This window comes from Aspergillus viridinutans, assembly GCF_018404265.1.
Source record: "Aspergillus viridinutans IFM 47045 DNA, scaffold_8, whole genome shotgun sequence".
NCBI lineage: Eukaryota > Fungi > Ascomycota > Eurotiomycetes > Eurotiales > Aspergillaceae > Aspergillus > Aspergillus viridinutans.
Window position 1 is genome coordinate 1,646,753 of NW_025091224.1, and position 14,594 is coordinate 1,661,346.

Consider the following 14,594-nt stretch of genomic DNA (forward strand, 5'->3'; position numbering starts at 1 on the left):
GGAACTGCCTAGCCACAAGAGGAAATGTGGGCGCGGCACTTGAGCCATATGGACGACTGAGAACCCGCCCCGAATTCGGACTGGAAGTGCCGCTCTGATCTCCTGATGTGGAGAGGATCTGCCATTGGACAATCAGTGGTTCATGAATAATGCAAGGAACTTAAGACAGAGGGCCCCTCACGAGGACAATCAACAATAATCATCAGGTTATCCTATATTATTAAATACTATCAATCCAGTGCTTCTGTCTAGTTTCTTCAGGTGCTCATGAAGTTAAAGATCTATTCTAATTCTGCGGAGGTGCTCCGAAGCAACATAGCTTAAGACTATATACTGGTCAAGTGGTCATTCATGGTCTGGTCCGGCTATGTGCGGGTTGTACCCAGAAGACCCAGGACATGTCCTCACAAACGCAGGTACCAGGCACCGCAGTCTGGATTGTACCTTTAGGGAGTAACTTCGGTAGAGATCAAATCGAACACATGCAAGTACCTTGCTATGTAAAAGAAAGACTGAAGAGGCAATACAACAACAACCTCCACTCTGGCCAAAAGATCACATGTCCATCATCGGCCATTCACCAAGGAAAATCCTGGAGAAAAATGGATAGACTAGAATCACTAGAGGAATGGTTCTGATGGCTTCCCCCACAATTCCACTCTTTTAATCTAAAGTTTCTGCAGCAAAGCAGGAAACCCTTCCCGCCTGACTTCTCCTTTGTGTTTCCTCCCCTCTCTCTCGCTACTCCCTTCAATCTTGCGTTCCAGGCCCTTTCTTGCTGCTTCTCTCGTTGGCCCTGTTTAATCTCTGTCTCTTCCTTCTCCTACCATCGTCATTCGTTCTATATCCTGCCTGCGATCAGGCCTGTCGTTCTTTACCCTGTCGTCCCTCGCTATTTTGAGTTTATTCCTACAAGTTCATTGTTCTTTCGTCTTTATTCTCTAATATTCTAGCCCTCGTCGCCATTCTAGCCTGCACCAGCGGTTCTGAGAAGTCTCGACGAAAATTATTCCCTATCACGTCAACATATTGCATCAACGTGTCTGGAACTTGCCAAATCACGGATAATTCGATTCTGTTGTGGGACTTCAGGATTTCAATCCAAACGAGACACCGTCGTGCCAAGCTTGGATCAGCACATCACCATTTGTTGCATCATACCCCATCACTGAGTCAGCCTTCAGATCAATGTTCCGACCATGAGTTCGCCTTGGATATCACGGCGATGCATGCACATCCTTTCTCTTTCCCTCCTGGTCGCCTCGTCGCTCGCAGCAAACACGGCGCAATGGAAACCCAGAGCCATTTATCAGACCATGACGGATCGGTTCGCTCGCACTGACGGGTCGACGACAGCGCGATGCGTGGCGTCCGAGAACATTCGCTGCGGAGGGACATGGCGAGGAACGATTGACCATCTGGATTACATCCAGGGAATGGGGTTCGATGCGGTCATGATCTCTCCCGTCATTAAGAACGTGGAGGGCCGGGTGTCGTACGGCGAAGCCTACCATGGATATTGGCCGGAGGAAATCTACAGCCTCAACCCGTATTTCGGCACGAAGCAGGATCTGCTGGATCTGAGTGCCGAAGTGCATAAGCGGGGCATGTTCCTCATGATGGATACGGTCATCAACAATATGGCCTACATCACCAACGGCAGCGACCCGGCCACCCATATCGAATACTCGACGCTCAAGCCGTTCGACAGCTCCAGCTACTATCACCCCTACTGTAAAATCGTAAACTGGGATAATTTCACCGAAGCGCAATTGTGTCAAACTGGTGATGAAGTTGTGGCACTACCCGATCTCTTCACCGAACATGCCGAGGTCCAGAGCACGCTGGAGAAGTGGGCGCAGGACATGATCGCAACCTACTCGATTGACGGGCTGCGTATTGATGCGGCCAAGCACGTTGACACAGGCTTCCTGGCCAACTTCGGCAAGGCCATCAGCGACACCTTCATGACCGGGGAGGTGTTCCAGAAAGAAGTGGACATCATCTGCGACTACAAGAACAACTACATCACCAGCGTTCCCAACTTCCCCGTCTACAATTCCGTCATAGATGCCTTCACCAAGGGCAACACGAGTTCACTGGCAAACGTTGTAGAAGTGATGAAGAACAGCTGTCACGATGTCACATCCATGACCATCTTCACGGAGAGCCACGACGTGGACCGGTTTGCCAACATGACCTCAGACATGGCGGTAGGGACCGACCCTTTCCCCCAAGAATCCCCCGCTCCCAGCTGATGAACTGAACCCCTGTTTAGCTCGCAAAGAATGTAGTCACGTTCAACATCCTCTTCGACGGCATCCCGATTATGTACCAGGGGCAGGAGCAGCATTTTCACGGAAATTATCACGCCAACAACAGTAACCGAGAAGCCGTCTGGCTGTCCGGCTACAACACCGACGCCGAGCTGTATAAGCTGGTCGGCAAACTCAACCGCATCCGCAAACACGCATACAACCTCGACAACAACTATCTCAATATCGAGACTTACCCGGTCTACCAGGGCTCCAGCGAGCTCGCCTTCCGCAAGGGTGTCGAGGGCCGCCAGACCATCATGCTCCTCTCGACGCAGGGCGCCAACCAGAAAGCGCTGTACGACCTGCACATGCCCGTAAGCTTTAACCCCGGTGTAGTGGCGATGGATGTCCTCAACTGCGTCAACTATACCGTCAACGCGGCCGGTGAGCTCGTCGTTTCCATGGACAAGGGCGAGCCCCACGTTTTCTTCCCCGCGAACCTCATGTCCGGCAGTGGGCTATGCGGCTACTCCGAGTCAAACGTCAGCTATGTAGAGCTGAAGACGGGCAAGCCGGCAGCGTCAGGGTCTGCGGGTGTGTTGTCGATGACGCCGGCGGGGATACCGCTGATGATTCTGTTCTCTGTTTTTGTGTCAATAGTCGCTGGGCTGGGGTTTGGGATTTGATTTAAGCACTTTTTTTTCCTTGTGCATACCCTATCTATTTATTCTTTTTTTCACGTCATTTCCGTGGGATGGCAGTATCTCGGTAATGTTCTGTAAATGCATGTTTATATATTATATCCGAATGTACATAGCTTGAATGTCCGTCCTTTCAGCCGCACCGTCGTTGCCTAGGCATTTATTATTGGACAAAATCCTCACCGAGCCTCGTATAGATCCTCTCACTCCGCAGCGTCTGGCCTAATGGACCCGTATTCCAATCTCACCACACGCAGCCTCGTCATCACTGTGAGGACTGATGAGGGTTGAATCTTGCTCCTCCAGCGACCCGATTTGACTTCGACTAGTTTCCCCAATCGGGTTGTCGAATCACAGCAGAGTGACACAGTCTTGCACATCAGCCAATGAGGATATTGACTCCAAAGTCTCGACTGTCTCAGAATCGGTGTCTGAGTTTTGGTACCTGATACCATACCTATTCTGCACACGTAATATACTCCTGCATTGGACCCTGGTAAGTTAACTCAACCCCAACTCAGCAATACCTAAGGTATTCTCGTGTTCTTGCCATGAAAACATCCGACCTAGCCGCAAAAATACCTTGGTTTTATGGCATAGGTTTCAAACCGATTACGTAGACTGGATCCTGGAATAAGGCAACTTCCCCATAGGGAGTACTGCGTACCATGAGTCCATGACAGACTGCCTACATCCCTGCACGAGGTAACGCCTTGCATGCGTTTGAAATACAAGTCGTACCTGGAGTATGTGCTTATCTTCGTACAGGGGTCAAGGACAGTATTACAATAGAATCATTGACAATGTGATCTATCGACTGCAGAGCGAAGCACGCAAGGGCAAAAGCAAACGCATTGCATTAATTATGTGGATAGGATAGTGGTAGTGGTAGTGATAGTGATGATAAGGACAGATAGTCTAGTAATGCGAATTGCAGATCCCCATATACATACAAGCAGTACACGTACACGTCCAGTACACGGCGGGTGTCATCTATCTACTGTGTAGATATCTGGCTGCGCGAACCGGATCATTCGTTTCAAAGATGAGAGTTCACGTTTACAGAGCCAGGACGGCGAGACCCAGCAGAAGAGAGCCGGCGGGGATGGCGAGCGAGCCGGCACCGTTGGGGCTGGTGCTGGGGGTGCTGGTGCCGGAAGCGGTGGAGGAGGCGTTGTGGCTGGCGGTGGAGGAGGCAGTCTTGGAAGCTGCAGAGGGAGATTGTTAGTAGAGTTCTTGAAGACGCCAGGACAGGCGACTAACCAGTGCCGGAGGCGGAGGTGCTCATGGTGGAGGCAGAGGCAGTGCCAGAGGCAGAGGCAATGGTAGAGACCGTACCGGTGCTAGAATGAGAGGCCGTAGACGAGGACCCGGTAGCAGTGTTGCTAGAAGCAGAGTCGGAGGTGGTCGAGGAGCCGGAGGACTCGACCTTGAACTGCTGGGACTGGGCGAGGATGCCGCTGTTCTGGGGATCCTTGGAGACAAAGTTGACCTGGTAGCCGGATCTGAGACGGATCAGTATATGAAGGGTGTGTTGCGAGAGAAATAGACGTACCCGCTGTCTGTGGAGAGACCGTCGATGGTGTAGGAGCCGTCGCTGGTCTTGACGTTCTCGGCGATCAGCTTGTTGACGGGAGGGTAGGAGTTCATCTTGACGAGGTAGATGTCGAAGGTAGAGGGGTCGGAGCTATCCTTATTAGTATGCAACACATGGCAACGGTGTATAAGCTGAGTACCTGACAGAGCTCCATTCGACGGTGGTCTTCTCGCTGAGGTCAACATCCTGGTCCTTCTTGGGAGAGGTGATGGACAGAGCGGCGGCAGAGCCGACCAAGGCAGTGAGAGTCAAAGCGAAACGCATTTTGATAGCGAGTGATTGAAAAGTAAAGTCTATTCAAATGTATTAAAATTAAATATGGCTGCAGAAGTCAGACAAACGAGTGACTGGTAGTGAAGTGATGAATGAAGATGAAACAGAGAGCGCCGAGGACACAGGGAATTGATATTTTATATCTAGCATCGAGTCTTACTGCCAAATTTATAAATAGCAGAGACACCCCATATTATCTGGCCATGTCTTACCCTTGCAGAGCCCTATCACAGCATCAGGAGCCAAGGGTGAGTCAACTATGAACCACTCCTGCTATCAGTCAGGTATCCATCCGCCGTGATGGTTGAGATGCAATCGATGGATCTGATCGAAATCAACCAGATCAATAACACGGTCTATTCTCAGTACATTTAATTTGTATACACAGTAGCCTTACTCGGTTAATGCAGCTGTAACTTCTATTCCAGAAGCCGGCTCATGCACTACAGGACCGCCATCAGACCCTGATCGTATCCACAGGGCCAAGGCCCTTGCTTTATGCCCCTCGGACCCTTCAATCTCCTTCAATTGCATCATAATTGCCAGCAATAATCAAAACTCTCTTGTTGTAGATACACAAATTTCCGAACCTTGGTCAAGTAACAGCAGAGCTGCAAGATTTCGTGTCAAAGGGTCGGGCCATTGCGCCTTGACCTCTCCAATCAAGAGCAGTGCAACAAAACATGTCTTACGGTGACTACCTTTCTATCAACAAGGGCAGTCAATGCTCCACGTATCCTACGCCCTGTTGTGTCCTCCTGGATCCTGATTGAAGGAGTTGCCTCTGGTCAAGTTCCAGCACGGATTACCGGATCGGTGTGCTTGTACGGAGTACTACCTCAAGGAATCTGCGGGAATTGGAACAATACAGGGTAATAATCATGCAATAATCAATTTGCTTAGATTTTCCAAAGACCATTAATGGATCATTTGGCATCGAGACAAGACCAATGAGAATCTGCCTCCACTGCCAAGAGTCCGCTATTGGCCGACCCAGACTTTGCTGTTGCAGAGATTTCTTCGACAATACGGAGTATTTACCAGTTTCAGGACACTTACTTTACGGAGTATTTCGTACTGTGTTTGTAATCATGGTCCTAAGCTAACAGGAAGCACTCTTATCATGCTTATGCAGAGTAAAAATCTGTTGGACTAGTCTACTCAGTAGTATCATTGGGCTATTGAAGCCTATTAGCCCGTAGTGACTAATGCTTTATGATTCTTACGTTGACATACCTCTTTAGCAGTAGGGTGGATAAACAGAAAAGCATGTGATGGTCTGCCATAGGGCACACAACGGTCTTCTATTTATGGAGACGATCTTCTGGTTTCCGAAAATCGAAGACCTTCAACCCAAGGCACATCAAGTGGCTCAGTACTATTATTGGGTGCCTGGATCTGATGTGCTGTTTGGTCTCCGAACCTGAACCTCCAGGCACCCGCAGTTCTCGGGCCATCCGTGGCAACTGCACATGGCGAATTTTGGCCATTTTCTGTGCTGATCCGTTCGGCTTATTCCGCCCTCCCAGCAATAGTCATCTGCTTGTTGCCGAGGTGAATCCTTCGGAGTGGACTCGGCACCGTACTTGCTGAAAATTCATACTGAATAGCTGTACAAGCATCTAGAGTAGGCTTTTTTACCATATATGATTTCTTCGGCCACAGTGGTGATACTGCAGAACCGAACAATCCTCCGAGATGCTAGTTGATACACACGTAGAGATGTTGACGGATTGAGAACTACCAAGCATGGCCAAGCCTGTCATGGAACTGCGGAACAAGTATTCTAGAACTGCTATTGACTATGATTTGATGCCATCTTCAATGCTCACCTTTACGACCGCCAGTTGAACTGGATGACAGTATAGTATTAGATTATGCTTGTTCCTGCTGATGTAGAGATAAACGAAATAAAAAATCAGGATATTACAACTTACTCCAAAAGCAAATTGTGATTATTGAGCAGCGTTCTGGTACTGAAGCTAATGGTGATAAATATATATTGATGCATCATCGAAGACGCTATCTATGCATGCGAAAAGCCTCAAGAGGACATTAACATGATGGATTAAATGCCTATACTGGTAACCTCGTCTCTGTATGATAGATGACAAAGATTTTTCTTGTATCTGACGCAATTGACAATATCCTAGAAGGGGAGGTTTTAAGGGAAAAATGCTTATTTCTGCTTATCTCGGAACTGATTGACGGGGTTGCTGCCTACTGTTGCCTGCTGTCTTCGCAACATTAATATTCAATGAGCAACACTCACGAAGAATACGAAGTATATGCTCCAGACTACTATCCATTCTGATAACAGCAATCCAGAATCAAAAATGTCTTCCTCCATCCCAGCACTCCCTCCCAACTACCGTCTCCATGAGGGCTACCCCGCAGTCATCGATTATCTCCACCTCCGCGCCGCTTCAGGTCTCACCCCCAAGACCAAGGCACAGGCGACCGCCGTTGCTCAGGGCAGCTGGTACGGCTGCTACGTGACATTCGAAGATGAATCATCAGGAACATCGACTCCCGTGGGGATGGGCCGCATTATCGGTGATGGCGGGTGGTATTTCCACATCGCCGACATGGCAGTCCTGCCCGATCATCAGCGGAAAGGATTGGGAGATATCATTCTCAAGAAGCTTCTGGCGAAGATTTGCAGTGAGGCACCGAAGGGGAAGCCGTATGTGAATCTGCTTGCTGATGAGCCTGGGAGAAGACTGTATGCGAAGAATGGGTTTGTGGAGTCGGCGCCGAAGGAGCTCGGGATGATGATGGTTATGGAGAGGGGCGAACCGTCGAAGTGATTGAGAATTCTTGATGTGGGTATGCCTATGAATGAGAACAGTGATGATTGCTAGTCCCTAAAGGCCTTTTGATGTTTTGGTCTCGAGCTTCAAGGCCCGCGTGTGGAGTAGCAATATTGCTATTCTCAGTATGTGCTTTGTTCTAATTCGTTAGATTAAAGGCAATATGGAAGGTCAGAACTAAGCTGATAGATTATTATTCCTATCCAGGTTCCGGGAAAATATGGATGGCTTGCTGTCAAATTGGCCAGTAATGGATAGATACGAGAATCCACAATCGAGACTGTCAACGCAAAAGGGCAATAACATGACACTGACATGGATATGACCAATTAAATTGCTCAAGTCCGAGTCAGTACTTTGATGATGGTGTATATAAGCTCAAAACAATACCACGCGGATGAAAATCAATGCTCACCATCCTTGTCAATTCCTCCAACAGCCATTCAATTTGCTCGTTTGACTGCCTGACACTATCATGGGCCATTCTGTCATTTCGCCTGCCATCTTTTACTGGGGCACCCCGGTCGTTCTTGTGACAACAGTCAACGAAGATGGATCACCGAACATCGCCCCTATATCATCAGCCTGGTGGTTGGGAAATCGTGCCGTCCTAGGGCTGGGACGGAGTTCACAGACAACCGCCAACATCATCCGCACTCGACAGTGCGTGCTCAATCTTCCGAGTGATGACATGGTCCAATGTGTTAATGCTCTGGCCCGAACAACCGGCACCAAAGACGTGCCCGCAAGCAAGGTCCAGCGAGGCTATCGATACGAGAAAGACAAGTTCGGCATCGCGGGATTGACTCCAGTATCTTCGGATCTCGTACAGCCTCCACGGGTCCAGGAGTGTCCGGTCCACATGGAAGCTGAGGTTGTGGATGTCCATAAGCTTTTCAAAGACGCACCGGTGGAGTTGCAGGGGTGCCTCATGGCCATTGAGGTTGAGGTCGTAAAGACTCATGTTTTGGATGAGCTGCGACTTCCTGGGTATGCGAACAGGATTGATCCTGATAAATGGAAACCGATGATCATGTCGTTTCAGAATCTTTATGGATTGAAGGATGGAAAGCTGGCTGACTCGATCCTTGCAAAGATTGACGAGGAGAGTTACCGTGTATAAATCCGCAACCTTTGAATATTGCGATTCCTGGTTATCTGCCTTACAAGCGAAGTAGATGAATACCATGAGTGGCGCCGTTATTGAGCACTACTGCAAGAGGCACTCCGACTGTGAGAAAATCGTACGGTTCAATCAAAGCCGTCAGTCACCACGTATCCGGGATACACGTCGCGATGGACGAGGAAACAGAAGCCATTAAAAGGTCTGCAGACGTTTCCGGAGAGCGAAACGATGTCTCAATGAGTCAACGGAGCACCCTTAATACTTCCAGCGACATTGACGCTGGATACTCACCTCCAAAGAGGCGGTTCTCTCTATCCTTGCCTTGCAGTTACGTAGCCCAGCGCCTGGTTCCTTAATCGTATTCTGATGGATGAACAACCGGATTCGGCCTGAGTATTGTCCTGAGTCTACCGACAGTTCAGTAAACAAGCAGGATAATCTCGCCTGTATCGAGCTGCAATCGACACAGAACGCAGGTCCAACAAATCGGACGATCTGTCGGCAAACATATACACCTATACCCCCTGGAATATGCGATGCTCACAGCGGCCAATCGCGCCATCCATGAACCCCCGGAACGTAATACTAAAATTTGGTTTGGCGGCTCTAGGATTTCCTCCCAGCAATCAATAGAGACTATGTCGAGTCCTAAATTGGTGAAAGTCGAACCATGCACACAGTTATTACCCTCCAGCCCTCGAACCTCAAGCCGCGGGTCCGCTAAGCCTCGCAATATATCTAGATCGGCGACCCATTCTCCCCCGTCATTCATGGCTACTTTTGTCTCGAGGTAGTATGCCTCCATCTCACGATAACTGGAGGATTCAAGGGTGACGGGGACTTCGAAACCTGTAAACGACAGATGGATGGATGTGCCTTCGAATCTCCCGCCGGACTGGTCCCCATCGAAGGGATAGTGATTAATGAAACGCCATCGCTCAAGATCATGCTTTCGGATTTCCAGCTCGAGTGGCGCAGTTAGCAATGAGATACCGGGCTTGCCTACATTGCCGACCACGTGGGCCACGGCGCATGAGGTCATCTCAATCGAAGGAATGGGGTCGTGAATAAGGCGTTTGGCAATGAAAAGGGAGTTTCCACTCGAGATTGCCATTACGCGGGTAAGGTCTGTATTATCGACGTTGACTGTGCCAGATTCGAGTTGCAAGATCGCTGCGAACGCATGCTCGCGGGACAAAGGGCTCGGGTAGATTGTGTCTTGTACGTGGCCATCACGAGCTTGTTGGTACGCCGCTATTGGCAGGAATTCAAGTTCGGAGACGAGCGAAGCCGTCCACTTCCATGAATTTAACGGCTTCTTGATGACGTTGATTGAGACGGTAGTCCGTGGTAGATGCCGCTTGTAGTAGTCCACGATTCTCCCTAGTGCGAGTAAAGAATAACCATGAGAGGTTCGCTCTGTGTCGAAGTCGTCATAAAGATAACGAGCTGCAACGTCGGAACGTATAAGATTCCTCTCTAGCAAGCTGTGAAGGAAGTCTAGAGGAACGGTGGTTGGCGTCTTTTGCTGCAATGGCATTTTACCCTCTGGCCGTCTGGAGTACACTGCCGCTAGATTGTGCACGCCCATAACAAAGTCAAAGTACACATACCGACCAAAGTCCGGATTGTCGTCCAGCAATTCGTAGAAGATAGCATCACTCAGAAGGGGCTCCCTCAAGTCCCTCTGACTTGAGGGAGATCCTTCTGCTGCTTGTCCGTACGGTTGCAATTCACCAAGTTGTTCCATATTGGCATAGAGCTCCTCAAGGGCAACGTTATGTTGGCCGCTCTTCTCATCTCCTGAGGGAGGGAAGCAAATCCAGCTCTCACCGTCCGGAACGTGAAGTTGCTGGTCGATACCTGGCGCCTCTCCTTCGTATTCGCTACGCTTTCGTTTCGCACCGCTCCGAGGGATGTCCCGGTTCGCTGTCGCCTTGACGGATACGTATATCCAGCCATCCTCTGCTGTACGAAGACGAATGATGTGATGAGCATCATCCAGAGAGTGTTCTAAACACATCCTTCGCAAAATTTCCACCCGGGCCTCCGGGCTGCTGACCATATGGAGAATAGATGGCAGATTTGCTAATCCGAAGAATGATTGCGGTGAATTGCCTTCAGCTCCGATCCACGATTTTCCGTAGTTGGCTCCATACTTCAGAAGCTGAAGGGCAGCTTTTCTTTGGATTTCGTCCTCTGAGGATAAAAGGTCTATTCCATCCATGAAGACATATATCAGCTGCAAGACCTTCATATTTTGTTTGAAACCGAGGACGCTCTCTTTCATTGCATCCGCAAACTTGTCCGATAATGGCAGCGCGTCGCCCCTGCTCTCTTGCAGTTGCACCTGATAGCGACTGTAAAACATGGCCCATAGTAGCTTGAAGATTTTTCCGGCGATTGATGCATGCGCAGGCGAATCCAAGGAAGCCCCCAGGACGAGCGCCTGTAGCTGTGCTACGGTCAACCTAGAGTCATGCATGGTCGAGCGCTCCCGTTGGACAGTTCCATAGTATCTAAGACTGGCCAGGGGCAGGGACCAGTAGACTCCGTTTGGGGACCTAGATCGGTCTGAATCGGAACGGGAAGCGATCGATATGGTGACTATCCCCCCGTCTTGGACCAACGGATCCTTCTGACGAATCTCTCGCGTAACCGAGCCCAGGACTACTAGGTCTGGGTAAATATGCCAGGAAGTGAGGCCAAGCAGAACTCCACCGTCAATGATCCGCTGAGGCTCTCCCCTGATTAACTTGTCAAGAGCAGTCAAAGCGCAGCTGAGGTTCTGGATCACGCTATCAGAAGAATTCTCCTTGCTGGAAGAAGTCCGGCCATTATGATTCCCGGCGGCCTTGACGGCCACCGACAGATTATTCACGATCAACCTAATTTGATCTTGCTGTCGGACACAGGCTCTATCTGCCACTTCAAGCCAAGCACGAGCACTGGCGTCCCAACTGCTCAGTGATAAGCGGTTGATCTCGTGGGATGCCGCTGCCTGCGCCAAAGTATAACCCTCGATGTCTCCCGACATGGCCGCCTGCTGTTTGATCTCCATCTGTCGATGACTGACTAGCTCAGCCCAGATGGCCGTCGCTTCCTGCGGTGACCAGATCCGAGCTAGCATGCACGCTAAAAGATGCATTCGAAGCACAGACCTGCCACTCGTGGCACTGGCCCAGATCGTCGTGTAATCAATTCCCAAATGTGATCCAAAGAAGGTTTCCGCGAGACCTTTTGGCTGATCCATTGTATCCGTCGTCTCCTGCACGATTTCGGTCACTCGGGTGCCATATGCCTCCAGCAGCGCAGGTACCTCGGGGAGGACATCTTGAAATAACACGCCTAGTCTTCGGGCCAGAATGTGGGAGGACCCTTCCTCAGCTGACTGTTTCCTGGCCTTGGAGAGACTTTGCCTGATGGGCTGCAGCTCGGCGGGAACTTCGTACTTGACCAGGGAAAAATCGAAATTCACATGTGCTAGAGCGAGGTTGGCTTCACCTACTGCATGCACTGCTGCTGCTGCGATGCGCTGTATGGAAGCCGACATGTTTAACAGAGTCGGGTGTTGAACCTGACGATGGATGATTTCGAGTCGCGGGCATTCATCTTTATTTGGTGGTTTTTGTGGCTGTGCTCATTCCAGCGCTTTGCAGGACAGAGATCAGCGTTCGGATCCTGATGGACAAGGCTGACACAGATGGTCTACACGTGCAGCCATATCACTGGTCTTCATTTTGGGCATTAAAACTTTAGTATTTTAGCTATTCAATTGTTCCATGTTCATGATAGACTTTTAACTTTGTCATCTTGGCTGTAGAACTCAAGAGCAAGAAGCGATAATGAAATCTCCTATCATTTTTCGGAGTGAAGAAGCATATTAGCCACTTTGGGTCACTGATCCAAGGAGTATAGCTTTGTTTGTCTTCAAAATAGAAGCTATACAGGCTCCCAAGTCACACCGAGTGGATTGATATGGTATCTATCATACCTTTTCCAGGAGCCTTGCTGCGGTATATTGCAAGCTATTATGTTTTCTGTACTTAGATCAAAGACAAGCTGAACATCGTATCGGCTGAACTATAGTGCCATTGTAGCCTCTAGGGATTCAAGAGGGCAGCCCGACAGTGTGGGCCCCCCTACATGGCATGATTCTTTGCCCTCTCGGCTCTACTCCGTCCATCAGGCTAATCCACCTGTGTCCAGTGAACATACAGAGGAGATAATCCCTGGAAAGGGAATTTCGTAGTAGTGGTCAGGAACATGGTGACTTTTTCATAAGTCCATCTGGGATGTTCAGGGTCCATTATTACTATTGTTGATCCTATGTGCACAAGTCTATTTCCGTTGATTCTTTAGGTCTGTGCATTCTTGAGTCGTGCAGAGTATGATCATGAGATATATCTGCCATCTCGTCTACACCAGAAAAGCCGCGACTCTTAGAAGTAATTCAAACATAGGCTTGGTGATCCTGGTCCCACTGCAGGTGTCAGCCTCGTCACTCTGACACCGACTTTAGCTGGTGCTGCGTGCTACATGAGGTAACGGAATGCAGCAAAGGCAACTACTATTTGGTCCCTATACCGCCAAACTGCAGATGGATTGACGCCAGATGCTGCCTAAGCAGGCGAGACTTCCCAACTGGGAAACCGCACTATAGCCACTCTTGCTTAGACTTAGTACTTACAAACTCTGCAACGGAGACTTCTCCAAGACTCTCTTATTCTCTTCTCACCACTCGACCGTGATTCGCTCGACTTTCCGCGAATTCCTAGTCCCTTGGTGAACGATCTCATCACAACTCAGAGCTCCTTGCATCATCATCAAACGAAACCCATCCAGCATTTCTGGCATTTACCGCATCGAAATCGTCTCCCCCGATGCCTAGCTTCAATGACTTCCATGTCTTTTGCGAGCGATATCTTTCCACGATCATTCTACACACTTTTATCGGTCTCAACGCCCTACTGTACTACGTTTTCCGCGAAGACTGTGTTCCGAATAACATGCTCAGTGCCAATATCAATGTTTTCGTCATGCTTGCCCTAGACTGGCATCGAAAGCGAGCCTCTAGCAAGCGCACTCCTATCAATGTGTGTCAGGCTATGCTCATCACAGTACTCCTCACGCTGGCATGTCTGGGCCTTCTAGATTGTCTCATCCAATCCCTGCGACTTGCAGGCGTGATCAGGGGCATTTCGGACCAGGACAGTTGTCGACGTATGACTAGCACCTTCGATAATGTCAAGTGGTCATTCTATGCAACTGGCCAGCACTGCGATATGACGGTGCAGGAAGCTACTATTCAAGGTGCTATCGCAGAGTACATTCGGAATGCGGAGAATGGGACAATCTGCGGCACCCAGTGCTTGCGTCTGGATCATGGCGGCACCTGGAACGGGTGGTTGAAGCTGGGCTCAGTCAGCAGTTTTAACGAGAATGCCTACTGTGGTCTCGGCCTGCCGTTTGATAAATGTATCTCTGGTGGAAACAACGATATGTAATCCTACAAGAACAATTTGTTGCTGCTGGGGACAAGTTGTCGGGGGTTCTATGGTGTCTCGGGTGATACTCCTCTTGGTGTCTGGTGGAGGAGTAAACAAGGTCAGCACGGTTGATATCTGTACTTACACCTGTGCTGGCTTTGAGGTATGAAGGTTGCCCTGGATTGGTGGTAACTAATTGTTAAATCATTAAACAAATAGAACAGCTATGACTTCGATCGGTTCTTCCATTGTATGAGTATAAACCTTTAGACTATCACACATGTGCTCTTTTACTTTGCAGCAGTCATTGGCTCTTGCGAAACACGGATTGCCTATC

General features: G+C 49.4%; 6 protein-coding genes across 6 annotated transcripts; 4 read left to right on the forward strand and 2 right to left on the reverse strand.

Annotated features, from left to right (window-relative positions):
- Positions 1-1,199: 1,199 nt before the first annotated feature.
- On the forward strand, positions 1,200-2,944 carry Aspvir_009559 (alpha-amylase; the record flags this gene model as incomplete). The annotated part of the gene is made up of 2 exons (XM_043272700.1): positions 1,200-2,213; positions 2,279-2,944. 2 exons carry the CDS (start codon positions 1,200-1,202, stop codon positions 2,942-2,944), a joined length of 1,680 nt encoding a protein of 559 aa, XP_043128635.1.
- A 1,074-nt stretch (positions 2,945-4,018) lies between these two features.
- Aspvir_009560 (GPI anchored serine-threonine rich family protein) lies at positions 4,019-4,820 on the reverse strand (the record flags this gene model as incomplete). Its single annotated transcript, XM_043272701.1, has 4 exons — positions 4,019-4,167; positions 4,223-4,464; positions 4,515-4,646; positions 4,696-4,820. The coding sequence occupies 4 exons, from the start codon at positions 4,818-4,820 to the stop codon at positions 4,019-4,021; spliced, it is 648 nt and encodes a 215-aa protein (XP_043128636.1).
- A 2,345-nt stretch (positions 4,821-7,165) lies between these two features.
- Positions 7,166-7,639, forward strand: Aspvir_009561 (GNAT family N-acetyltransferase; the record flags this gene model as incomplete). Its single annotated transcript, XM_043272702.1, has 1 exon — positions 7,166-7,639. The coding sequence occupies one exon, from the start codon at positions 7,166-7,168 to the stop codon at positions 7,637-7,639; it is 474 nt and encodes a 157-aa protein (XP_043128637.1).
- A 478-nt stretch (positions 7,640-8,117) lies between these two features.
- Positions 8,118-8,765, forward strand: Aspvir_009562 (flavin reductase family protein; the record flags this gene model as incomplete). Its single annotated transcript, XM_043272703.1, has 1 exon — positions 8,118-8,765. One exon carries the CDS (start codon positions 8,118-8,120, stop codon positions 8,763-8,765), a length of 648 nt encoding a protein of 215 aa, XP_043128638.1.
- Positions 8,766-9,283: 518 nt separating this feature from the next.
- Aspvir_009563 (uncharacterized protein) lies at positions 9,284-12,321 on the reverse strand (the record flags this gene model as incomplete). Its single annotated transcript, XM_043272704.1, has 2 exons — positions 9,284-9,384; positions 9,438-12,321. 2 exons carry the CDS (start codon positions 12,319-12,321, stop codon positions 9,284-9,286), a joined length of 2,985 nt encoding a protein of 994 aa, XP_043128639.1.
- A 1,330-nt stretch (positions 12,322-13,651) lies between these two features.
- Positions 13,652-14,275, forward strand: Aspvir_009564 (uncharacterized protein; the record flags this gene model as incomplete). Its single annotated transcript, XM_043272705.1, has 1 exon — positions 13,652-14,275. The coding sequence occupies one exon, from the start codon at positions 13,652-13,654 to the stop codon at positions 14,273-14,275; it is 624 nt and encodes a 207-aa protein (XP_043128640.1).
- Positions 14,276-14,594: the final 319 nt, after the last annotated feature.